Genomic DNA, 24,625 nt, shown 5'->3' on the forward strand with positions numbered 1-24,625 from the left:
TTAATTACAAGGCTGAATTAAATGAGCCCTCATGGAAGATTTTTGGATTACTTCATTTTTTCCCTGCACCCCTCCCCCCCCCAAGTGAAGGTTATCTACAGGATTTTATGATTTTGCTTTCCTGATTGACCCCCAGGAGAAGGGGAGAGATGTGGAGTCTAGAGTGTCTGTTGATAGAAGGGGAATGGGACTGAGAGATGGGACCCTCCCCCTCCTGAGGGCATGTGATCCTTTTTCCAGAGGCTAACCAGGCAGAACTGGCCAGAGCTGGCAGCTCTTTCCCTCTAATCCCTTCTGGAGAGAGGCCAGGCTGGGGGTTGTTGACCTGCTCTGATGTGGTCAGCCTCCCCCCAAAGGCAGCCACCCAGAAGTTCCCAGAGGCAAACAGTCCTGGAGGCTGGAGGCTTGTCATTCCCAGCCGGCTGAAGAGGGAGTAGTGTGCCCAGTTCAGGTTCACAGTGCCCAAGTCAGATTCTACCCAGTGAGCTGTGTTAAGATGGAAGTTTCTCCATATCTATTAATTAAAAGAACACAGATCTCTTCCAGGCTGTTAGTATTCTGGAGATGTGTGTGCCAGCGTGGTGCCAGCTTAGCTCAGCCAGTGGGTGTGTGGCAACTGCCCGAGCGAGCTCTTCGTGGCTGAAGCTCAAAGGGTTTGGATCTGAAGCTAATGAATGAAACATGACCTCAGAAGGTTTAAATAAGAGCAGACAACCAGACAGGACTGGCCTGGGTCTCAGAGACTGTTGGGAGTGTGTGCTCTCAGCCTGACGGGGATGAAATGACTGAAATAGAAGGGTAATCATAATAAGTAACGCAGTGCGTGGCCCTGTTCTCAGTGCTTTCCTAGGTCATCTTGTTCATTCCTTACAAGTCTCGGAGGCGGGTGTGCTTCAGCCCCGTTGTACAGCTGAGGAAGCAGAAGCAAGGGGAGGTTATGTAACTTGTCTGTGGACACACAGCTAGTAAGCAGCAGCGCTGGAAGGCAGGTCCAAGTGGTCTGACTCAGAGCCCACGGTTCTCTAACACCCTTAGGAATCTGTGGATTTGATGATATGGCAAGGGCAGTGTGACAGACCCATTTAGCAGGGGACTGTGGGCAAATGACTTTTGTGTCCTCATCTGTAAATTCGTGTATTCGTTTCCTACTGCTGCTGTAACAAATTGTTTCTTTGCCTTTTCCAAATCCTAGAGGCCACTTGTCTTCTTTGGCTATGGTCCTTTCCTCCGTCTTCCAAGCCAACAGTTTAGCAACTTTCACTCTGTCACACTGCCTTTTTCGCACTTTCACCCTCCTACCTCCCTCTTAAAATTTTTATTTATTTATTTGTTGATTAGAGAGAGAGATCGATTTGTTGTTCCACTTATTAATGCATTCATTGGTTGATTCTTGTATGTGCCCTGACTAGGGATCAAACCCAAAACCTTGGCTCTCACCAACTGAGCTACCCCACCAGGGCCTGCCTCCTTCTTATAAGGACCCTTGTGAATATATCGGCCTACCCAGATAATCCGAGATGATCTCCTTATCTCACGATCCTTAATCACATTTTCAAAGGCACTTTTACCGTGTAAAGTAAAAAACTCACAGGTTGGGGGTTTAGCATGTGGGCATTTGTGGAGGTGATTATTCAGTCTTCCACAGGAAATGGGAAGTGGGAGGGGAGGGTCAGCAGCAAGGTGTCCCTGAAACATGAAGTGAAAACGACTCAGAATAAAATATAGGTGAGACAGTGAGATTCTCTTTGGCATCCCTAAATCCCAAAACAGGTGGCCGAGTTCACTGACTACTGCACACGGCTCTGTAGCTTTTCCAGAAAATGTAGATCTCTCCAAAGGGGAGTCAGCCCAAAGATACTCTCCTGGAGAAGGATCAGGGCAGAGCTTGAAGTAGGGGAAGTGAACTATGGCCTGTCTCTGAGTTGTTTTCTAGTTATGGCATGGTTCATCAGGCCTTGCTAGGGCCTGGTTGAATTTTGCTCTGGACCCCTCACTTCCGTCCTCTGATTCTGTGCTCTCAAGCGCCCCTCTGGTTACTGGTTTGGCTCCTGGCCCCCAATAGGAGAGGACATTTATAAACTGGCACACCTCCTTCTTGTGAGCTGGCTTTGCCCAGCCCTTTTCCCTGTTCCCTGTCCCCCTAAAGCCTGGTTTTCTGGACCTGAGATGAGCTTCATGCTGCCTGTGGCTGGTGGCCCAGCAGGGCCCTGTATCCTGGCGCTCTAAGTGGCTTCTCCCAGTGAAGTACCTCCCAGACCTCTGACTTCAAGACCCATGTCACAATGCTGTCTGGAGGGCTTTGTCACCTGTAGAGGACATGGGTGGTCTGTCACTCAGCCATACTGCCCCCCATGAGGCTAATTAACAGCAGTCTAGGCACACCCCTGTCCAAGTGTCTGTTAACATACTCTCTCTGTGCCTTTGTCCATGCTCTTCCTCTGCCCCAAAATCAATCATACAGCACATACCTTTTCATCATGGCACATGGTCTCTGCCCTCATGGAGTCTGACTCACAGGGTGTCAGTGGAATAAGTCTAATCACAACTGTGGTCCGTGCTACACAAGCCGAGAAGATGTGTCATGTACAAACTGTAATAGGTCACAGAAGGTGATAACTGTCGAGGCAGGTGGGGATAAAGATGGGGGCTGGCAAGAGAACATTCCATTCCCCGGGGTTGGCATTGTGGTGGTGGAGGGTATCATAGAGGTTTAAATAGGCAGAAATTGCAAAGGGCAAATGTTTCCTTATACAGTCAAAGCTTATTGAGTGCTAACTCTGTCCAGGCTCTGAGCTAGGTGCTGGGATCAGAGTTGCACATAAGACATGACCCCTGACCTCCAGAAGGTTGTAGGCTAGTTGGGGAGAAGACAGGTTAGAGTAAACTGCCCTGCATCAGGTTCCTCCAACAGTGTTTCTGCCCCAGGGGGTTTCCAGCCCTCTTTGATCAGCAGCTTTCTTCTTTTAGAAACAACTAGAAAATTGCTAGACTGTTGTTAAAAATGTCACTATCTTGGCAGACTCTCACCTTACTATTGCTCCCATCAAGTGGACCAGGTGTGTCCTGATGGAGCACGTAGTCCCTTTGCCTTCCTTGGCGTGGCCTCTACATTGGAAGGTGTGTGTGAGATGGTGTGACTCAGCTTCCATCCTCTGTCCTCACTCGGCCCAGATCCTTCAGCTGATCTCTGGAAAGTATTGATGATGGGGAGGGGACCAAGTGACGGAAAGCCTGTGTTGTGTAACAGGTGGCTTAATGACAAGTATTTGATCACTCGATCGACTGATTCTTCTAAATCCCTACTGTGTGCCTGGCACTGTCCTGGTCCTAGAGATAGAGAACTCGGGTGTCAGGAGACAGGAACCCTCTCAGAACTGACCTTTTAGTACCAGGAGTGAGCGCAGTGCTGCCGAGCAGGAGTGGGCTGACCCTTGGGTGAGGCCGTAATGTTAAGGTGACTCATGAGTGAAGAGTTGGCACTCTCCACGAGGATGGGGCAAAGGGGAGGGCATGTTGGCACTGAGGTGGAGCCTACGTGTGCAGGAACCCCGTGTTGCCAGCACTGAGGGGGCAGGGAGGCTGGGACCAAACTGCCAAGAACCCTGGGTTCTTTGCAGAGGAGCCAGGACTGCAACCCCCTATCAGACCCTGATGTTCTCAGAGGCTTTCAGGGCAGAAGTGGGGGCACGGTCACTTCAGAAACTAAGTGGAAAAACAAACCACACTTGAGTCCTGCTCCCTCGAGCAGCAGCCTCCCTGCAGCTCTGGAGGATGGTCCAAGCCCATGTCCCTTCACCTTTCTGGAATCCAGGACACTTGAAATCCCAATGGTTCTTTCTAAGTCTGCAGCAAACTAATTTTGTTGCAAAAATCTGACCTGAATTGATGCAAGACTAATTATGGTCTTTAAAAATATCTCAAGTTTCTCTATGGAAATACTATGTGTTTGATTTTGGGGTGCTGCCCAGACCCCTCTGGGGGTGACACCATATACACACCATATACAGCACCATAATCTTTTCTAAAATCTGAAAATCTCTGAATCCCTAAATTCAGTTGGCCCAGAGGCCCTGGCTACAGCACAGTGCACCCAAGAAACAATTCGGAGATACCCCGTCACCTGCCCAGTTACAGTTGGGTGGCAGTGTGAGATTCTGGCCCAGTGTCCCTGACTCAGAGCCTGGGACAAAGTACAGACTGTGGCCTGGCCTCTTCAAAGCCTTGGGGCCCACGTGCAAATGAGGACAGGTGTGGAGTGACCTAGCTGGCATGTGGGCTTCCAGGCGAGAGGTGGACCGAACCTTGACCAGGCTTTCTGTCTGACTTGTAGGCTGGGGTAGAGAGGCAGACACATTGTGGAGAAGACGGGAACGTGCCAGGCCAGCCACCAGCCTTTCCCATGGCTTAAGCACTGCTCTTCAGACTTGGCTCACACATCCCCACCAGTGCTCGCACCTAATACGTAGTTATCGTAGTTATCGATGCGGTTATAATTATATACATGTATTACGTTACTGTTACATTGTGTACATAATAAAACCTATACCAAAAATAGAAACCAAAGGGTGAGTAAAGAGGAAATAATTTAAAATTTTAATAATTATTTTGGTGGTGGTACAAAAAGCCTTCTGGCTTCATTTGCTTGATTGTTTTTGGAAATTGTGCTTTAATGCTCTGTGAGAGCAGTTGGAGGGTCTGGCTCCACATTCGTTTGGTTTAGATACTTGGTTTTAATGGCTGCCCTCTCTGGAAAAGATCACTGCCCGGGACATGTAGCTGCACACAGGAAATGCATCACTGGCTTGCTTTCTAAATTGAGTTACTCATTTTTCCATCTTGTCCACTGTGTATGCAGAAGATTTGTTGAAATTTGGCTAGTACATTTCCATCCTTCCTGATGCCAATCAGATATTTTTGTAAACTAAATGGAAGGCATTTTATTTTAATGTTCTTAACACATGAGTCCCAATCCCACTCAAATGCTTTGGACATTTTTTAACAGATTAGGAAATTGTGTTACGTAGGTTTTTAGGAGTTCAGATATGAGAGTTTTTGTAAGTTACAGACTGATACTGTTTTTGGTAACAAAATCCGACTACAGTAGAAACATTCCCGAATAACTCAAGCCTAGGTTTCTTTCAAAGAGAAGTGCCTTTCTCATTCATTGTGATAACAAATTAAACATGCTTTAAAATGTTTTGAAAACATCACTGAGAAGCACATCTCTGACAGTCAGTGGTTGTGTGTGTGGTGGGGGGGAGGCAAATTTGGAACCATTTTTTGGTAAAAGAAAGCTGTGTTGAACTCATTTGTTAGGTTTGACAAGTGTTTTGATTACTTTTCTAGTCAGTCTCTGATACAGACGATTCTCTGATACAGACGATTTTTTGAGTGACTGCCCATCCCATCACAAGTTTTGTTGAAAATTCTGCTGTTCTGTTGTGTGAAGTGTTTGTTATGGAAATTTTCAAATGCATAGAAACAGAGGAAAGAGAATAATGAATTTCTACCTGTCAGTCACTTGATTCAGTAGTTAGCGACATTTGCAATCTTGTTGCATCTATCTCCCCCCTTTTAAAGAGTAAACTCATACTTCACATTATTTTTCACCCTTAAATACTTCAATATGCATCTCTATTTAATAAGGACTTTTAAAAAACTTTTTTATTTTGAAATAATTGTAGGCTCACAGGAAGTTGCCAAAATAGATAGTACGTAGAGTCCCACATACCCTTCTTTTTAAATTTTTTAATTTTTTTTATTCTCACCTGAGGACATTTTCCCACTTTTTTGTTAAGATAGAGTGGGAGGGAGAAAGACAGAGAGAGAGAGAGAGAAACATTGATGTGAAAGGGACACATCAAGTTGCTGCCACCCTCACAACCAGCCAGGGCCGGGGACAAACTGCAACCGAGGTACGTGCCCTTAGCGGGAACCGAACCCAGGTCTCACTGGACCGCAGGCCAACGCTCTAACCGCTGAGCCAAACCGGCCAGGGCCCACATACCCTTCTTACCCCCAATGGTGACATAATTACTGTAGGACAATATCAAAACCAGGAAGTGGAATTGGTACAGTAGTAGTAACTAGACTATAGACATTACTCAGTTTTCATGTGTGTGTAGTTCTATGTGATTTTTATCACCTGTAGACTCATGTAGCCACCACTGCCACTCTGAGGATACGAAGAGTCTCACCACCTGGAAGGAACGCCCTGTGTTCCCGCTTTGTATTTGTTCACAGCTTTGCTGTTCTCTGCCAGTGATTCATCTGTTCTCCATCGTTATCTATTTGTCATTTTGAGAATGTCATATAATGGGAGTCAGGCAGTGAATGAACTTTTGGGATTGGCTGTTTTCAGTAAACATCATGTCCTGAGCTCCATCTGGATGGCTGCCTGTATCAATAGTTGCTCCTTTTTGTTGCTGAGTAGTATTCCATGGTCTGGACACACCAGTGTTTAACCTGTCACCTGTGGAAGGACACTTAGATTGCTTCCAGTTTTGAGCGATTACAGGTAAAGCTGCTGTGAACATTCGTGTACAGGTTTTTGTGTGAGCATAACTTTTCATTTCCTTAGGATAAATTTCTAAGAGTGATTACTGGGTTGTATGGTATGTACATGTTAGTTTTACAAAAACTGCTTTTTATGACCGACTGTTCTCCAGAGTGGCTCTACCATTTTGTATTTCCACTAGCAATATATGTGAGTTCATTTCTCTACATCTTTGCCAGCATTTGGTGTTGTCATTACTTTTTTTTTTATCCTCACCCGAGGACATTTTTCCATTTTTTGTTCAGGTAGAGTGGGAGGGAGAGAGAGGAACAGAGAGAGAGAGAGAAACATCAATGTGAAAGGGCCACATCGAGTGGCTGCCACCCGCACGACCAACCAGGGCTGGGGACAAACTGCAACCGAGGTACGCGCCCTTAGCGGGAACCGAACCCAGGTCTCTCTGGACCGCAGGCTGACACTTTAACCGCTGAGCCAAACCGGCCAGGGCATTACTTTTTATTTATAAGTGTGTAATTGATAACTCATTGTGTTTTTTGTTTGCATTTTTCTAATGGCTAGTGATGTTCAACAGCTATTTGTATATTTACTGGCCATGTGTCCTTTATTTTTTGGTATGTTTTTATTGATTTTTTAGAGAGGAAGGGAGGGAGAGAGAAACAGTGATTGGCTGCCTCCTGCATGCCCGCTACCAGGGATCTAGCCCACAACCCCGGGCATGTGCCCTGATTGGGAATCAAACTGAGACCTCTCAGTCCATAGGATGATGCTCAATCCACTGAGCCACACCAGACGGGCCATGTATCCTTCCTTTTTTTTTTTTTTTTTTTTTTTTTTCTTTATTGATTTTTAGAGAGTGGAAGGAAGAGGGAGAGAGAGATAAAAATACCAATGAGAGAGAACATCAATTGGCCGCCTCCTGCATGCCTCCCACTGGGGATGGGGCTCACATCTTAGGCATATGCCCTGACCAGGAATTGAACCAGCGACCTCTTGGTGCATGGGTCAGCACTCAGCTCGGTGTGGCTCAGTGGTTGAGCATCAACCCACGCACCAAGAGGTCACCAATTCGGTTCCTGGTCGGGGCATGTGCCCAAGTTGTGGGCCTGAACCCCAGTGAGGGACATGCAGGAGGCAGCCAGTGTTCTCTCTCATCAATGTCTCTATCTCTCTCCCTTTACTTTCCTTTTTCTCTCTAATCAATAAAGAAAAAGAACAACACTCAACCACTGAGCCACACCGGCCAGTAATGTATCCCTCTTGAATGAAATGAAGAGTCTGTTGCCTATCTTCTAATTTGATTTTTTTCTTTTATTGTTGAACTTTGACCTTTCTTGCTATATTCCAGATGGTAGTCATTTGCCAGACATGTGACTTGCAAATGTTTTCTTCCACTTTGTGGCTTGTCTTTTCAATCTCTTACCTGAGTCACAGTGTGAGTTTCTACTTTTTGTGAAGTTCAGTTTTCGCACTTTTACCAATTTTATGGGTCATATTTTTGTTGCCAAGTCTAGGAACACTTTGGCCCTAGGTTTCAGAGATGTTTCTCCTATGTCTTCTACAAGTTTTGTAGTCTTACATTTTACGTTTAAGTTCATGATTCACTGTGAATTAATTTTTGTATATGAGGTAAGAGTTTAGGTTAAAGTTAAATTTTTTTTTTTGGCCTCTGAATGTCCAATTGTTCCAGTATTATTTGTTGAAAAAATTATTCTTCCTTTATTGGTAAGGACTTTTATTTTTAAATAGCTACCATATCATTATCACACCTGACCAAATTGACAAGAATTCTATTAGCTGTTTTTTTGTTTTTATATATATATATTTTTAATCCTCACCCAAGGACATTTTTTTCATTTTTTGTTCAGATAGCGCGGGAGGGAGAGAGAGGGAGAGAGAGAGAGAGAACATCGACATGAAAGGGACACATCTAGTGGCTGCTACCCACACGACCCAACCAGGGCTGGGAACAAACTGTAACCGAGGTACATGCCCTTAGCGGGACCTGAACCTGGGTCTCTCTGGATCGCAGGCCAACACTCTAACCGCTGAGCCAAACCAGCCAGGGCTATTAGCTGTTTTTTAAGATGTCTTTTAATTGTTGGTTTACTAGCGTCAGGACCCAGCAGGGTCCACACATTGCATTTAGTTATAAGGTCTCTTGAGTCTCTTTTTCTGTAACAACCCCTCAACCACCCTCGTTGATAAGCCACTAATTTGTTGGAAAAACCAGGCCATTTGTCCTGTAGATTGTTCTGTGGTCTAGATTTGGCTGCTGCTTGCTCATGGCATCATTTAATCTGTTCTGCTACTCTCGATATTTCCTGGGTACTGGTGGTTAGTTCTAGAGGCTTGTTTCAATCCCAGTTCACTTTCTGGGCAAGGGCCCTTCTTAGGTGGTGCTGTGTGCTTCCCGTGCAGGCACTTAGGAGGCTTAAGACTTCCAGTGCCCCATTTCAGTCATGTTGATCTTGACTGTGGGTTTACCTGTGTGGCCCCATCCATCCCTTATCAAATTCCCCATCACTTAGTAGTTTTATCATCCACTGATGACCCATGTCTACATCCATTATTTGTACTAGGAGTAAAATGGTCATTTTAAAATTTTATTCTGTTTCCTTTTACCTAGGGAACTCCCTTGTCAATAAGGTAGTTACCCTAAAATATTAATAGATGAAGAAACTGAGGCTCTGAGAGGTGAAGTCATTTGCCCAAGCTAGCAGGTGGTGGAGTGTGGCGGGAATCCTGCTTGGTGCCTGCAAATCTGAGGCTTGGTTATACCATTTAAAGACTGCCCCAAAGTCCCCACCACTTTGAAGCTTCCCCTGCCCCTCCCCCAGCTGTGACCAAGGCAGCTCCCTTCATGCTGGGCACTCATCTCATGCTGTGCAGTGGGCCCAGGCCTCCAGGTTGCCTGTCTCGTAGAGCAGGTATATGGAGGAGCTGTGAGCTCCTCGAGGCCAAGACTGGGTCTGCCAGTGCCCACCACAGTGTCCAGAGGCCTCAGGACATGTTTGTTGGGAAGATGATTCCAGCATCCTCCCTCAGGGCTCTCTGCTATGTCCCTGGTGAAAGTTTAACATTTGGTCAAAGAAGAAAGTAGGCGGACCTGCCAGAGCATCTGGGGTTGAGCTCCATCCTGTGCATCCTTCCCACATCAGGATGCATGGTCTGCATTGAAAAAGGGGAGACTTGGAGGCCCTTCTCCAAATCCCTCACCCCAGGGCAGCAAAGGGACTGCACCAGCCAATACTGTCCCTGCCTCCCCAAGGCCTAGGGGCTGTGCCAGGCCAGTGTCCTGCTTACTTGTGAAACCTGGGCAGGCAAGAGATTTTTCCCAGGTAGGTGTCTATCCTGAGTGTGAAAGGATGGGACTCCAGTGTCTACCCCCACCCCCAACAGATACACACTGTGAACAGTTTTTGTTTTTTAATCCTCACCCGAGGACTTTTTTCCCCGTTTTTTTGTTCAGATAGAATGGGAGGGAGAGAGAGAGAGACACATCGACGTGAAAGGGACACATCGAGTGGCTGCCTCCCAGGGCAGGAGACGAATTGCAACCCAGGTACGTGCCCTTGACGAAAATCGAACCCACGACTCATTGGTCCGTGGGCTGACGCTCTAACCACTGAGCAAACCAGCCAGGGCCACACTGTGAACAGTTTGTGAGGTCCAGCATTATGTGCTGTCCTGGGTCCGGGGAGCAGGGTGAGCTCTGGGAGACAGCCTTTGAGGAGCTCCCATCACCTGCTTCTCCCGGGTGCCAGGGCCATCCATGCGTCTGATCAGAATATTGCTTCAAGTGCTTTGGGGGACATTATGAAAACCCTTGAGTCATTTGGTGCTACCCCAGGAGACTGAAAAACCAAGTTCTACATTATTTTTCTCATCTCAGTTGGAGAAAATGTTACTTACTTCAAAGCTGCTGTGAAAAAAACTAGAGAGAATGTTTGGGGAAATGATTTGTAAACCACAGGGCATGGTGCAACAACATGGCGGGCATTGGTCAGGCCACCTCCCTGGGAGGCCCTGCCTCCCCTTCCTGTGAGGACGGTCTCTTAGCTGTGGTAGGGTAGGCGTGACCCTGTCTGGTAGGAGGTTCTGGAGTGGAGGTCCAGGCCATCCAGGGCTCATCCCGGCCTGGTGGGGAGACAGCGTGTTTATAGGACCTGAGTTTGAGCCCTGGCTCTGCTTTTGGGGCAGGTCACCCATTCTCTCTCAGTGGATTTCTTCTTGTGAACTGGATGACCTACATGAGGAATGCGAGAGAACTCTGAGTGACAAGCGTCACTCTGGGGTTAAGAGAGAGGCACTTGAGTGTGAATGACATAGCTGGCCCTGGAGCCTGCTGGTGTCCCCTCCTGTGGGTAGGGTCGGACAGCAGCAGTGGCCCTGGCTGGGGAGACTGTGCAGGGACTCTCCATACTGCCCTTGGAACCAAACAGCCTTTGACACACTCCTGCTCAGAAGGTGAGGATTTGGGAGTCTTTGTGCTTCCTCTGCCCCCACCCCCCACCTTTCGACTCCCCTTGTTTGTTCATTTAATTTGGGAAGATAGACAGAGATCATGATTTACAACCCAAGTCTTTTTTTTAAAGAAATATTTCTGGCACTGGTTTTCAACTTTGCAACCACTCTTACAGGAGCTATTCTTAGACTTGTCACTGTGTCTCTTTTTCAAAGCTTGCCACCAATCTTTATACAGACTTCTTCATTTTTTAGTTTCTTTATATAGATATCTTCTCCATTTATGGATACTAATCTAGACCCATCTCTTGGCCGATGTGTTGGAGCTCTTTTATTTTTACAGGAAAAAAAGCTGTAAAGGGCTCTCCTATGGTGAAACTTAGCTAAGAGCACACGTGGTGCAGATGGTGGCAGAGGATGCTGGAGACGTTGGGGAGGGCCAGGGCCAAGCCGGGGAGCGTGGGGAGACATCATCGGGTCAGGTCATAGGCCCATTGACTCCAGGAGGGCCCAGGGACACCTCCCACTGGTGTCAGTGTGCTCTGGCTGACAATATCAGCTTAGATTTGGAAATTGTGAGAGGTCATGGGGGCTGCCCTTGGGGTTCAGGCTGAGATTGGTTGGGTTTTAGGGTTTGGCCATTTTCTGGGTCAGGTAGCAGAGGCCCTCTGGGGCAAAGTGAACCTGTGTGGGGACACAGGGCTGGTTGGTGGGGTCCTGGGGCTTGAGCTCCAGCTAGGGCTCTTCCCACAGTGTCCACACGGTCCACACTGCATCCATTTCAGCAGTGGTCAGATGGCCCTGGTCACATTGCAAGTTGTTTCCAGAGCCTGGGATTCCAGCAGTTAGTCTTCCAGGGCCTGTGCTGGAGGAAGATGCAGTGACTCTTGGGTGGTGTTGACCAGCCTGTCAACAGGTGGCAGCACTGAAGGGAAATCCTTTCAGGGCCCCTGGGTATAGGAGCACAGGCGCCGCCAGCCCTCCTAGGAGCATTCCAACTCTTTAAAGTGGTTCCAGCCTCCAGCCTCCAGCCTCCAGCCTCCAGCCCAGCATTGGTCCTCATTTGTAAATTTGGAAGGAGTAACATCTGGTTTACTTTTTTACTTATTAATTTGTTACCACGGGTACTGAAGTTGCCACTAGAAGCTCTGGGTGGCATGAGAGCCTGCCTGGGCACCTGCACAGGTCCCTGGAATGTGTCCTGTTCTTACCCGCCGCATCTCTACTTTCCTGCCTGGAGTCTTCCTTTATGTTAATTTCTTCAGCTCTGTTCTTTGCTTCTCTGTATAGTACCTCACATTCCTTTTGAAATAAGGAATGCAATAAAGTGCATGTTATAAATGGCTTCGGTGCTGAGCTTGGTGCTGGGGATTTAAAGACAGAAGGAAGTATGGTTTTGCCTAAAAGAGTGAGCAGTCTTAGGAGGATAAACATGTGCAGGTCGTGAAGAGTGATGCATGAGCTGAATTAAAAAATGGGCAGTTTGAAGGTACACACAGAGTCTCCAAAAACAACACAGCTGGGTGGTGAGGAGTGGGTGTCAGCCACTAAGGAAATGGGGGGAAATGGGAAAGAAAAGGTGTAAGCCCTTTAGAGATGATCTGAGCGATCAAGTGGTCTTGCTAGAATGGGAAAATGAAGATGCATGGATCAGCAGGGGCAGGTGTTTACGGAGCTCCTGCTGTGTGCCTGGCACTGTTCCAGGTGGTGGAGGTCCAGTTGTGGGCAGAGCAGAGCCCCTGCTCTCGGGGAGCTTGTGTCGATGCAAAGAGGCAGATGGTTAACAAATATGTGAGTAAGTGTTGTTTGTCAGATGGAGTCAGATAGTGAGTGCTCTGGAGAAAAGGCAAGGAAAGGGGCCAGGAGTCCCTGGGGTGGGGCAGGGGTTGCCATATTGCAGGGCCAGTCAGGGCAGAGACCTGAGAAGTGCTGGGCAGCTGGGCAGAGACAGGCATCTCAGGCCTGCAGCAGGAGCAGGCATGGCATGCTCAAGGGTAGCAAGAGGCCCGTGTAACTGGAGTAGAGGATCCAGGTGGGAACTGCAGGAGATGAGATACAATCAGAGCCATGGAGGGCAGTCTTGTGGGCCATGTTAGGGGTGGCAGCTTCTGCTCTGAAGCAGATGGGAGCTTTTGGAGAGTTTTGAGTGGAGAGGGAGGGGTCTAGCTAACATCTTAGAAGGCTTGCTCAGCTGCTGTATGGAGATTAGACAGCAGGGACGGGGACAGAAGCAGAGAGACTGGTCAGGAGCCTGTTCCATTAACTCAGGGGAGACATGGTGAGGTTAGGACCAGCATGATGGCTAGGGCCAGGATGATACGTGGTCAGAGTCTGGGTGCATTTTCACTTTTTTTTTTTTATCCTCACCTGAGGACATTTTTCCATTTTTTGTTCAGATAGAGTGGGAGGGAGAGAGAGGAAGAGAGAGAGAAAGAGAAACATCGATGTGAAAGGGACACATCGAGTGGCTGCCACCCGCATGACCCAACCAGGGCTGGCTTCAAACTGCAACCGAGGTACGGGTCCTTAGTGGGAACTGAACCCGAGTCTCTCTGGACCTCAGGCCGACGCTCTAACCGCTGAGCCAAACCGGCCAGGGCCACATTTTCACATTTTGAAGGTGAACGTAGAAACCTGGGAGATTCTTCCACTTGTCCTGGAGGAGGCTAACATTGTGATTTCCTCTCTCTAGGTTAGCTCATCACTTATTCCCAGGGGTTCTCTCAGGGAGCCCCCTGCTGCTAGGCACCATGACGGTGAGGGGGGCCGCACTGGCCCCGGATCCAGCATCGCCCACGACCGTGGCAGCCTCGCCCAGCATCTCCGAGATCCCCGAGGGCAGCCCCACAGCCATGGAACAGCCTGTGTTTCTGATGACGACTGCAGCTCAGGCCATCTCCGGTTTCTTTGTTTGGACAGCTCTTCTCATCACCTGTCACCAGGTACCTGGACCCGTGAGGAGTCCCTGAGCCCAGAGGCCCTCTAGAAGGATCCTGAGAGGTTTCTAGTCCAACAAGGTATTAGTTAGGCTAGGGCAGGCAAGGTAGCAGCAGCAGCAAGTGAACCCCACGTCTCAGGAGCTTTCACCTGATAGAAGTTGATTTCTTGCTCACATCCCAGCCCAGTGCAGGTCAGGTTCCATTCTGTGGCTCCAGCATCTTGCAGCAAGGCGTCATCCTTCTGAGCACTGGGAAGAGGGACATGTGGGCAGGTACTCTGGATATTTACCTTTCTAGATCCAGAAATGACACTCATCTCTTTTGCTCATGTCCATGGACCACAACTGGTCACATGTCCAGCCTAAACTTCAGGGAGCCTGGGGACTGTGCATGACACCTGTATGTCAGTGACCCATTTGTACATGAGAAAGCTGAGCCAGAGAGGGAGCAGGGGAGGGGACTAGCCTATTTATGTACAGGTCAGTGGCAGAACTGGGTAGAAGTCAAGCATCCTGTCCCCCTGTGTTTGTGGGCCCAGAGGAGCCTGGTATGGGCTGAGATGTGCCTTGGCTGCCTGAGGAAGGAGAATTTCGAAGGTTATCAGCAAAGATGGAAGGCTGAGCCCGTTCGGGTTCCCTTTCAGCTTCTCACTCATTGCTCTATGTTCCCTGTCCTTTTAGAACCCAGCTATTTCCAAGGCAGTTGGCTCATTGCAGATAGGGAATATTTTATTCTTTTCCTCCCAAGCCCAGGGCTCGGCTGGGCCAAGTGTGAAGTCATGAGAGCTGGGATGGGAGAAACGGGCTGCTGGGACGAGAATCACAGCTAGAGCAGTTCTTGGCATGTGTGTGTAGCTTTTATTTTTTTTTCCTCTGCTTTCTAAAAACTGCATTTTATTTGCCCAACTGCCCCATGAGGCAGGAGCGCTGCCTCTGTTCCACAACTGGGAAAGTAAGACACAGGATGGGGACATCACTGCAGCCGCTCGGTCAGGAAGTGCTTTCACCTTCCGTAGAAGTGAGGGTCCTGTCTGTCCCACCCTCCACACCCCAAGTTAGTTAAGGCATGGGGCAGGGTGGCTCCACGGCCCAGGGATCAGGTGTTTAGGAAGGTGGGGGGTAAGGACACACACTGAAAACCTTGTACCACACAAACCTGGCTGTGCATGAGGGTCCCCAGGGTGCTTGTTACAGCTGGATTCTCCGGCTCTGATTTGGACAGTCTTAGGTGTGGTCTGTGAGGCCGGCCTCGATGCCATTGCCTGCACCCCGCAAGCTTTCTGCACCCCGTGGTCTGATCTCACAGCAGCCTCACACCGGAAGTTTCATCATCTCATTTTACAGAGGAGTAGGCTGAGGCTCAGGGTTGAGTAACTTGGTCACAGAACTTGTCAGTGGCGGAGCTAGATGTCCCCTCAGCTGGCCTCCTCCTCCTGTGGAGCAGAGGGGCGGGGGGCGCACAGCTGACCATCGGGACAGTTGGGTCTCCGGCTGACACTGCCCCTCTGCCCCCAGATCTACATGCACCTGCGCTGCTACAGCTGCCCCAACGAGCAGCGCTACATCGTCCGCATCCTCTTCATCGTGCCCATCTACGCCTTTGACTCCTGGCTCAGCCTCCTCTTCTTCACCAACGACCAGTACTACGTGTACTTCGGCACTGTGCGAGACTGCTACGAGGGTGAGGACGTGTGGGCGGGCAGCACCCCCCTCCTGCCTGGGGTCTAGGAGCCACAGCCCCTCTCCCCAGTTCTTCCTTGAGGGGCCACCCCTCACTTCTTTTATTTTTTTCTTTATTGATTTTAGAGAAAGGAAAGGAGAGGGAGAGAGAGATAGAATCATTGATGAGAGAGAACATCGATTGGCCGCCTCCTGCATGCCCCCCACTGGGGATCCGGCCCACAACCTGGGCATGTGCCCTGACCGGGAATCCAACCGGCGACCTCTTGGTGCATGGGTTGATGCTCAACCACTGAGCCACACTGGCCGGGCCACCCCTCACCTCTTTACGCACCTCAGGGTTTCCATCCAGGCCCAAATCGACGGGGAGCAGCATAGATGTAGCCAGAGTCTCACCTTGCAGATTCCCTTGTGATGTGACTCCCAGAGCACCAGCACCGATACCTGGAAGCAGGAGCTCTTCCACCTGAGTCTCGGTTCTCAGTGCGGTGTCTCCGATGCAGTGCACAGGCAGCGATAGTGGTCTGTGGATAAACTCCAGCTACAGATGGGTCGGGGTTTATCCAGTGGTCTGTGGCATGGCTCTGGCAAGGCTGGGCCTTCCTCTCCATGTGTCTCAATTCTAGGGCTTTGTCCTAGGAGGAGCTCTACTATGCCACCCAAGAAGGTGACTCACTGCTTTTGGGGACCTCCATTCTTGCATGTGACGTAGAAGCATTACCTGCTCTGGTACTGAGCTCTAAGCACAGGCCAGGCCCAGTGCTGGGCACTGGGCTGCAAAGAGGAGAGCCACCTCTTACCCTGCCTGCCCTCTGGGAGCCTGTGCCACCTAAGCAGTCACCACAGGGACAGGCACGCTGTCTCCCCGGAGCCCAGTGGTCCTGGCCGGGGAAGGCAGGGAGCTGAGAATGAGTTGGTGTCTGTCAGAGGGAGGCTGAGGAGGAGAATCCATTCTGGGCTGAGAGGAGAGCTAATTCCCAGGGGAGGGAGGAGTCCCAGTGTGTCCCACCAGGGATGGGGTCGGTGGCTGGAGTGGGGATTGCATTGGGAGGCAAGGACAGGGACATACACAGCCTCATAGGCCGTACAGAGATTTTTAGATCGTCTTTCTTACTGTTTGTTGATGCATAAAAATATGATGCAGTGGGAAATTGCAGGTTACAAATCTCCATGTAGACCATGGGTGAAGGAAGAAGAAAAGGGGCTAGAGGCCGAGGAAGGTCACAGGCCAGGGATGCCCTGGCCTGCACCCAAACAGGCCAGCAGGGTCGGGGAGGTGGGGTCCTTGGATTTAAAATCCCCTCTCTGATGCTCGCCCTCGTCTCCGTGTCCTGCATTCCCCGTTTCCTCCTGTACCTGCACTGCTGGTTTCCGTAGAGACCAGATGTGGTTTTCCTTGTGCTGTGGCCAGGCAACTCTGACCATGACAGATGGTCTGCTTTCCTGACCTGGGAGGACTTTGTCCTTGGCCCTGGGCCTCATGGATATTTGGGTGCATGCCCGTCCCCTGAGAAACTGGAGTCTCTGTTTCTGTCCCAGTTTGAACCTGTGTGTCCCTGAGGACTCACAGGGCACAGGGAATGCCTTCGGACTTGGTGAGGAAATCAGGTGCCTAACACACCGCACCCCACCTGACCCTTTCGCCACACTGGCCTCCTTTCTGGCCTGGGCACATCAGGTGTTTGCCCAGTGCCCACAAAGCTCTCCTCCGGCCAGTTCTTCCTCCTCCTCCATCTTCACTCTGGTGCCCCTCAGAGAGGGTGGCTCCACTCCCAGAGCCCTGTCCGCGTCCTCATGGCCTCACCGCGGCTTGCAGTTAAGTACGTGCATGGTTTGTTCTCATCTTCCCGAGAGGCCGGCAGCTCTGCGGTAGTCAGCGCCGACAGAGCCGGGCACATGGTAGGTGCTCACTCATTCTGGGTTTTTTTAATGAATAAGGGACTTTATGAAACACCTGCTATGTGCCTTTTATTCATCCACACGGAGCGTCATTAAAATTCCCGGGCTGATGTCCCTGCCCAACTCTGCAGAATGCTGAGGCCAGGTGGGGCTCTAGTGCCTGATGTACCTGGAAGCAGCAGAGTCCCCAGCAAACCTCTGGGTACCTGGGGAGCCACAAAGGCTGGGGTTGGAGAAGGTGAGGCCAAGAATCCTTTTCCATTCAGCTGCCAGCCTCCCATGGGTGCCCTGGAGCACCTCTGCTGGCTTGTTCATTCAGAATCAGAAAGCTGTCCCCTGCCAAGGGAGCCTCTCCTGTGTGGTTGGGGGCAGGCCCTGAAGACTGGAGTACATGGCAGAAGGGGGCACAGCCAGGGAGCCCTCACATCATCCTCACTCCATGCCCCAGAGGTGGCAGCAGATGGTCGGTGGCTCCTCCCACTCTAGAAGCCTCTTTGTTCAGGCCCTGCCTGCTCAGACCTTCCTTCCAGCTATGTAAAGGTCCTTGTCCTTGAAGGAGGTCTGCATCTCCTAGCAACTCTGTTGTCCCCTGGGCCCCTCCCAGGCAGTTTGCAAACAAGGGCAGCAGCTGCCCTGAAGTACAGGCTACTATAGTTCACAAGCTCGTGGTGTCTGAGCTGGCAAGCCCTCACCTTGCCCTTTCCTGAACCTCTGCTCTGTGTCTCGGACCCTCTCCTGTTGTTCTTGTATCTACAAGTGCTGCAGCTGCTCGCGTGACCTATCCCTGCACAGGCTTGGTGATGGGGTGTCCTTTAAAGTTCAGGAAGTGGCCCCTATTTGTTCCATCCTTCCTCCTTAGTCTCCTGAGATCAGGAGAGGGGCAGGGATGGACGGACTGAGCTGCAGAACTACTTCAGATTAGCCAGGCTCTCTGCTGGCCAAATAAAATTAGAACAACTAACATTTTACTTGTATTAAAGTCATATGTGCATATGGTTGGAATAAGCTACCCCAACTCCTCACTCCCAAGTTCACTGCACTTTCAACTATTAAAAAAAATTTTTTTTTTATCGATTTTAGAGAGAGAAGAAGGGAGAGGGAGAGAGAGATAGGAACATCAATGAGAAAGGACATCGATTGGCCGCCTCCTGCATGCCCCCCACTGAGGATCAGGCCCACAACCTGGGCGTGTGCCCTGACTGGGAATCAAACTGGGACCCCTTGGTGTGTGGGTCAACGCTCAACCACTGAGCCACACTGGCTGGGCCACTTTTAACTCTTTAAACTTTTATTTTCCCAAGAATAACCTAAAAATATGCTTACTGTTGTCGCTTGATTTTTCAGTATTATGTAGTGTTAAGTAGTGACTTTCTCCTCTAGAAGGTTTTGATTTAGTTACCTCCAACTGTACACACATAGTTTTCTTTTCTTCACCTTTTTAATGTGACTATACACAATTTTTCTAAGTTTGCATTTTGTGTTTGCATTATTACATGTCTATAAATATTGTTCAAAGCTGAGCCTTCTGGTGTCTTCAGATGACATTTCCTTGTATAACTTTGCTTTTCCTCTGCTTACTACTTGTCTTGCTTTTTAGTTTACTCTGTTTTCTATGTATCCATCGTTGCTTAGTTCCCAAATGCTTCGCTGAATGAGAAGAAAGCCCTCTCTGAAGTGAGACACTTAGTTAACATGTTGGCTCTGGTGGTGTTCCTCCTGCCGCCCTGCCCTTCTTCTTGCTCTGTCTGGAGGTCTGGCCTCCTGCTTAGCTGCTGTCCTGGTCTTTCCTCCACCGTCATCCTGGGGATCCTGCTCACCTCTCCTGTGCTCAACCACCTGTTCCCTGGCATGCCATTTTTCCCTTGTTCGTGATTTGCCTTCTCTGTTTGGTTAGAGCATGTCTTCCAGGAGCTTCCTGAGAAAAGGGGTGCATGGGAGTTCTATTTTTTGAAATCTTGAAAATTGTTTGCAAATATATATTACATTGTTTTATTTGATTAGTTTTTTGTTGTTGTTGTTACTCCTTACCTGAGGATATTTTTCCATTGATTTTTAGAGAGGGAGGGCAGGAGGGAGGGATAGAAATTCATCAGCTGCCATCAGTTGCCTCCTGCATGCCCCCTACTGGGAATTGAACCTGCATCCCAGGCAATGTGCACGGTTCTGGGAAATGTTTGTGTACGTTCCTCTGTGAATTTCCCCTTCAGTTCATTCCCCCTTTCTGGAATTCCTGTTAGTAGGATGTTGCACTTCTGGATTGACCTTCAAATCTTTACGATTTTCTGCTCTTTTGTTCTAGTTCTCAGGAGCTTTTTTTTTTTAAGTATTTACCTTTGAACTTTTCTATGGAAAGGTTTTATGTTTTCTTTTGTTTTGTTTTAATCATGTTGTAAAACACAGGCGCCCTTTCCTGCTCTTTTTTTAAAATAGCCCCTTGTGCTTGGTGTTGGAGACAGTATCTCCCCTTCTCTAGGATGCTAATTGCAGTTTTCTTGTATTTCCTGCATTGTCTTTGTCTCCTGACTTCCTTGTTTGTTTGCGTTGGTCCTTGCCCTTTGTGTTGGAAGCTCTCCTCAGAAGTCTGGTGTCCTTGGCTGTTCTTCATATTCAAGAATGGGGCTTACACGGCCAGGCCTCCCAGTTGGGTGACAGGACACAGGGCGTTTCCTCTGCCATTTTTATGCAGTGGTGGGGACAGGCACTAAATGAAGATTTTTAAATTCTGGGCCTATTTCCCCAGAGAATAGTGTTCTCATCTCCTGCCTGGGTGGTAAAGGCTGGGCAGGCTGAGTTAAGGATGCAGTTGGGGGAAGGGACCTGGACACCTCGCCCTTTGCATTCAGACCTCCTCTCTTTTCTCTGCAAGTCTCCTCTTTGCTGCCCTCAGCTGAGCTGAGTTCTCTGAGGACAGAGCTGCCTCAGCCTGGAAAGTAAAAGCCCAACAGCTCCACGTGGAGACTTGTAGCCAAGTGTTCTGTTTGCACCCTCACCCACAGCCATCAGAACTGCCTGGTGCATCCAGTTCTAGGGTTCCTGGGGTTCTCATTGCCTGGCTTCTCCCCTCCCCATCAGTGACCACGCTGCACCTTCCAGAGCTTTTGTCAGCATCGCTTGTTGGCTGCCTCTGGTGCCATCTCCTTGTCCTTGAAGGCTTGTACTTTTCCACCCATTCATTCTCATTTTAGTGGCATTTGGGTGGGGGGATGGGGTGAGTGGAGATAAACAGCTTGAATTGGTGGTAACAGTGCCATTTTCCAAGGAGGGGGCTGAGTCTCAGAGAAGTAAATGGCTTGCCCAGGGCCCCACTGCTTGAGTATCTACCATCTGGCGAGGGCCATTATTCACCCAGCGGTTCATAGGACAGTGGCAGGCAGAAGGAGTAGGGGTGGAAACCAGCCCCGTTACCTGCATTTAGTGTTTGTGGTCAGGATGGGGTTAGCTCCTAAAGATAACTCTGAGACAGCCCTGGGGGCTCTGTGATCAGAGGGTGCAGGAGGCCAGAGTTCAGAGGAGGGAGGCGGCTATCATGTGGCCTTATGCAGGCCGTTTTCTCAGTAAGGTTTGTGTGGCACTTAAGTTTTACCACCTATTTTTTGTTACTGTCAGCTCATTCTCACCTCCCAGTTACCTGGTGGAGTATATTTATCATCCCCATTTTACAACTGTGAAAAAAAAATTGAGTAGGCTAAGAAACTTGCCCAAGATTTTCTGGAGTGTTTGCCAGAGGCCAGGCTCACCCTGGGTCTTTGAGTCCCGGAATTGCTCTGTGTGAGGCTTGGTGAAGGAACACAAGATGAGTTTCTTGGCTGGAAAAGTATGAACTCTTGTTAGGAGAAGAGATTTTACAAGCATGGAGGAAACAATTAAAGACTGATGCTTCATTCACCTAGTTTCAGATTTTAGACAAAGTTAGCTTCCTGGAATCTGGCCCAAAATGAAACATCTTGGTAGAGAGAGTACAGCCAGGATAAACCCAGCCGTGGACCGTAAAAACGGGGCCACAAATGACCTAAGGGCTGGTGTGCTGCCAGGAGGACTCACAAGAGCTCAATTGATCAAAATAAAGAAAGATACTCAGAAGAAACCAGTAGAAGATCTTGAGAAATCAGAAACAGTCTTCCATGTGGCAAGAAGCAGGATCAACAAAGGACAGAAAAGCCACAAGGGAGGAGGAAAGAACAGCCTTTGGAACGTCTTGGAGTCTGGGATCACTGGCATCAGGGCAGATTCCCTGTCGCCACTGCTGTAGCTCACTGTATCCATTCTTGTCCATGATGATCATCAGTCACTGAAAAAAAGAGAAAAGAATGCTCTGAGGCCCCTATTTACTGAGCAGAGAAGATTTCTGTCCAAAGTTGTCAAAACTGAGTTTTCCCAGGCTCATCCACCAGTTATCTGAAATGGAACCCCAAGTCTTTCCAAGTAACCACAGTATTTCTATGGAGCAAAGAGAGCTAGACCATAAGGCCAGCTTTAGGTGCTGAAGGTGTGTGGAGAAGGTGAGCTTGGAATGGCCAGGTGTGCCCAGGGTCACTGAGGGTCTGCACACAGTGCAGGGTCCAAAACGGGGGCACAGGGAGTGTCTATTGAACAGACAGGTGTGCCTGGCTTACCTGTGGTGGTGAGCTCACGAGGACCCGGACCCAGGGAGCTGCTGGTGGGGGCTGGTGGGGGCTGCTGGAGCGCACTTCTCTGCAGACCCTCTCCTTGAAGCCTTGTAGTTGTCGCTTCAGGGGAGTGCTGGGTGGGAGTCTAGGTGGAGAGCAGTGTCTTGGACTACAACTGCCTGTCTAGGCCGCTCTGGGTCGGAGAAGCTGCCAGTGAGGAGAGAAAGCCTAGGGTCTCGGGGCTGGAAAGGACCTGTGAATTGTCAGCGGCTCTGAACCCCTCTGCAATGTCTCTATAAAGAGGCTCCTGCCCTGGCAGGTGTGGCTCCGTTGGAGCATTGTTCTGCACACCAAAAGGTTGCTGGTTTGATTCTTGGTCAGGGCATATACCTAGGATGTGGGTTTGATCTTCTGATGGTGGGGGCATACAGAAGACAAATGATCAATGTTTTTCTCTCTAAAATCAGTAAAACATATTCTTGGGTGAGGATGAAAAGAAAATGAAAAAAAAGAGGCTTCCCATGCTCTGGCCAGTTTGCTCAGTGGTTAGAGCATCAGCCCGCGGACCAGGGAGTCCCGGGTTCAATTCCAGCCAAGGGCATGTACCTTGGTTGCGGTTCGTCCCCTGCCCCTGTTGGGGTCGTGCGGGACGCAACCAGTCGATGTGTCTCTCTCGCATTGATATTTCCCTTCCTCATAGGAAAAAACAGAGGCTGCCTAGCCTCTGGTTGCATCTTCCACAGCAGAGAGCTCACTGTCTTCCATCTCTGAAGACTGCCTATTAGAAATTACTGCTTACACTAAGCAGAAATCCTAGGATCCATCCCCGAGACTGATGGTTCTGTCTGACCTTCTAGACAAGGTCACCGGCACTTATATGAAGAGAGTGATTCCTAATGTCTTCCCTCCAGGCCTGAGGGATCTAGTACAGGCCTCATTGCATCTCCACCTGGGCCCTTCTCTCTTGATTGTGCGCATTTGTCTCTAGGGTTCCAGGTGGAGCCAACAGCTTCAGGTACCTGACTCTCAGCAGGAGAGAGCCCTTCCCTTACCTCATTCTGGATGCTCTCCTTCAGACTGAAGGCCCTTGTCTGTGGGTCCCTTGGTCATTTATGTGTCCCCAGGGCCTAGCACAGAGCTGAGCACAGAGGTGTAGTGAATATTTAGGGAGACATAGAGTTATTTTGTTTCTCTGGGGCCTCCAGGGAACATGAGCTGAAACCATGGTCAGACGTGTAGTCAGGCAATAAGGCTGCTGGCTGAGAACCCTTCTCCTAATCTCTCTTTGCTTTCCTTATGTCCAGAGCCAGTGTATCTTTGTGTTGTACTTTTTTTTTTTAAATCCTCACCCAAGGATATTTTTCCATTTATTTTCAGATAGAGAAGGGTGGGAAGGAGAGAGAGAGAGAAACATTGATATGAGAGAAACATGTCAGTTGGTTGCCTCCTGCATGACCCTAATCAGGGCCGGGGGATGAACCACAACCAAGGTCATGCCCTTTACTGGAATCGAACCCAGGACTCTTTGGTCCTCAGTCCGACACTAATTGCTGAGCTAAACTGGCCAGGGTTGTGTTGTCCATTTTAAACACCCTTGCCAGGGTGCTGGGGGTAGCTCTGTAACTTTCTGGTAAGGGACTGATGTATCCAGATGGGTCCTTGTGTGGGTTGGTTGAGTCATCTTGAAGAGATTCTGTCTTGTCTCTCTCCTCTGAGAATGCATTATTGACTCACTAATGAGTCTTTAAAGAAAATTGTCATCAAATTGGTATTATACAGACTGGCTGACCCCAGAGCACTGTTAAAAGGTCAAGAATCTTGAGCTGAGAGACGGATGAAATTGGTCATCTCTGACCAGTTGAACACAGAGCTTGACCACAGTGCTGATATCTGTGTGACACAGCAAAGGACGTGAGCTCAGGAACTGGGTCTTCTGAGTGGATCGCAGGACTACCTAGCTTGGGTGGTTCCGCATGGAGGGGCTGATGAACTTCGGCCCCTGTGGATTCTCTGGAGGGTTTTGTCTTTGGGGACTGGAAGCCTGATCACCTTGGGGAAGTCTGATCACCGTCCTGTGAGAGGGTGAACTTGAGCACAGAGCTGAGCATAGGCATAGCTGCTGCTCGGCCTCTCTGAGCCTCACGGGAGCTACAGCCCATGTCCACCCATTCCTTTCTTCCATGTGTATTGTGTGTAAAACGCCGGGGCCTCTGGCATTTGTTGGGAGTAGGCCTCAGTTTCCACCTACAAGAAGTTTACAAAACAGTAGGTGACAAAAGTCTGACAAAACAGTAGGTGACACTGCGGATTGCTTAGTGTGAGCGCAGGCTCATCTCAGTGACACACTCACCCCGCAGCCTGTCCTCCCAGCAGCCCCATGAGGATCCGCAGCTTGTAGATGAGGAAACCAGACTCCAAGTGCTGAAGAAACTTGCCTGAGGCCACACAGCTCCTAAGTGGTAGAACCACCATCCACACCCCGGCAGACTGGCTTCGGGATTCATGGCTTTCCTGCTACTT

The 24,625-nt window shown here is 49.3% G+C and overlaps 1 protein-coding gene across 4 annotated transcripts in view; it reads left to right on the forward strand.

Annotated features, from left to right (window-relative positions):
* Positions 1-24,625, forward strand: part of TMEM184B (transmembrane protein 184B) — a 49,263-nt gene that overhangs the window by 11,411 nt on the left and 13,227 nt on the right. For all 4 annotated transcript variants that reach the window (XM_036251418.1, XM_036251415.1, XM_036251416.1 and 1 more), the window contains 2 exons: positions 13,674-13,923; positions 15,435-15,600. In XM_036251418.1, the coding sequence (XP_036107311.1) occupies positions 13,732-13,923; positions 15,435-15,600 (358 nt within the window). In that variant the 5' untranslated portion in view covers positions 13,674-13,731. The remainder of the gene's footprint in view (positions 1-13,673; positions 13,924-15,434; positions 15,601-24,625) is intronic.

Source organism: Molossus molossus, unplaced genomic scaffold (assembly GCF_014108415.1).
Source record: "Molossus molossus isolate mMolMol1 unplaced genomic scaffold, mMolMol1.p scaffold_m16_p_10, whole genome shotgun sequence".
In the NCBI taxonomy this organism is placed as follows: Eukaryota; Metazoa; Chordata; class Mammalia; order Chiroptera; family Molossidae; genus Molossus; species Molossus molossus.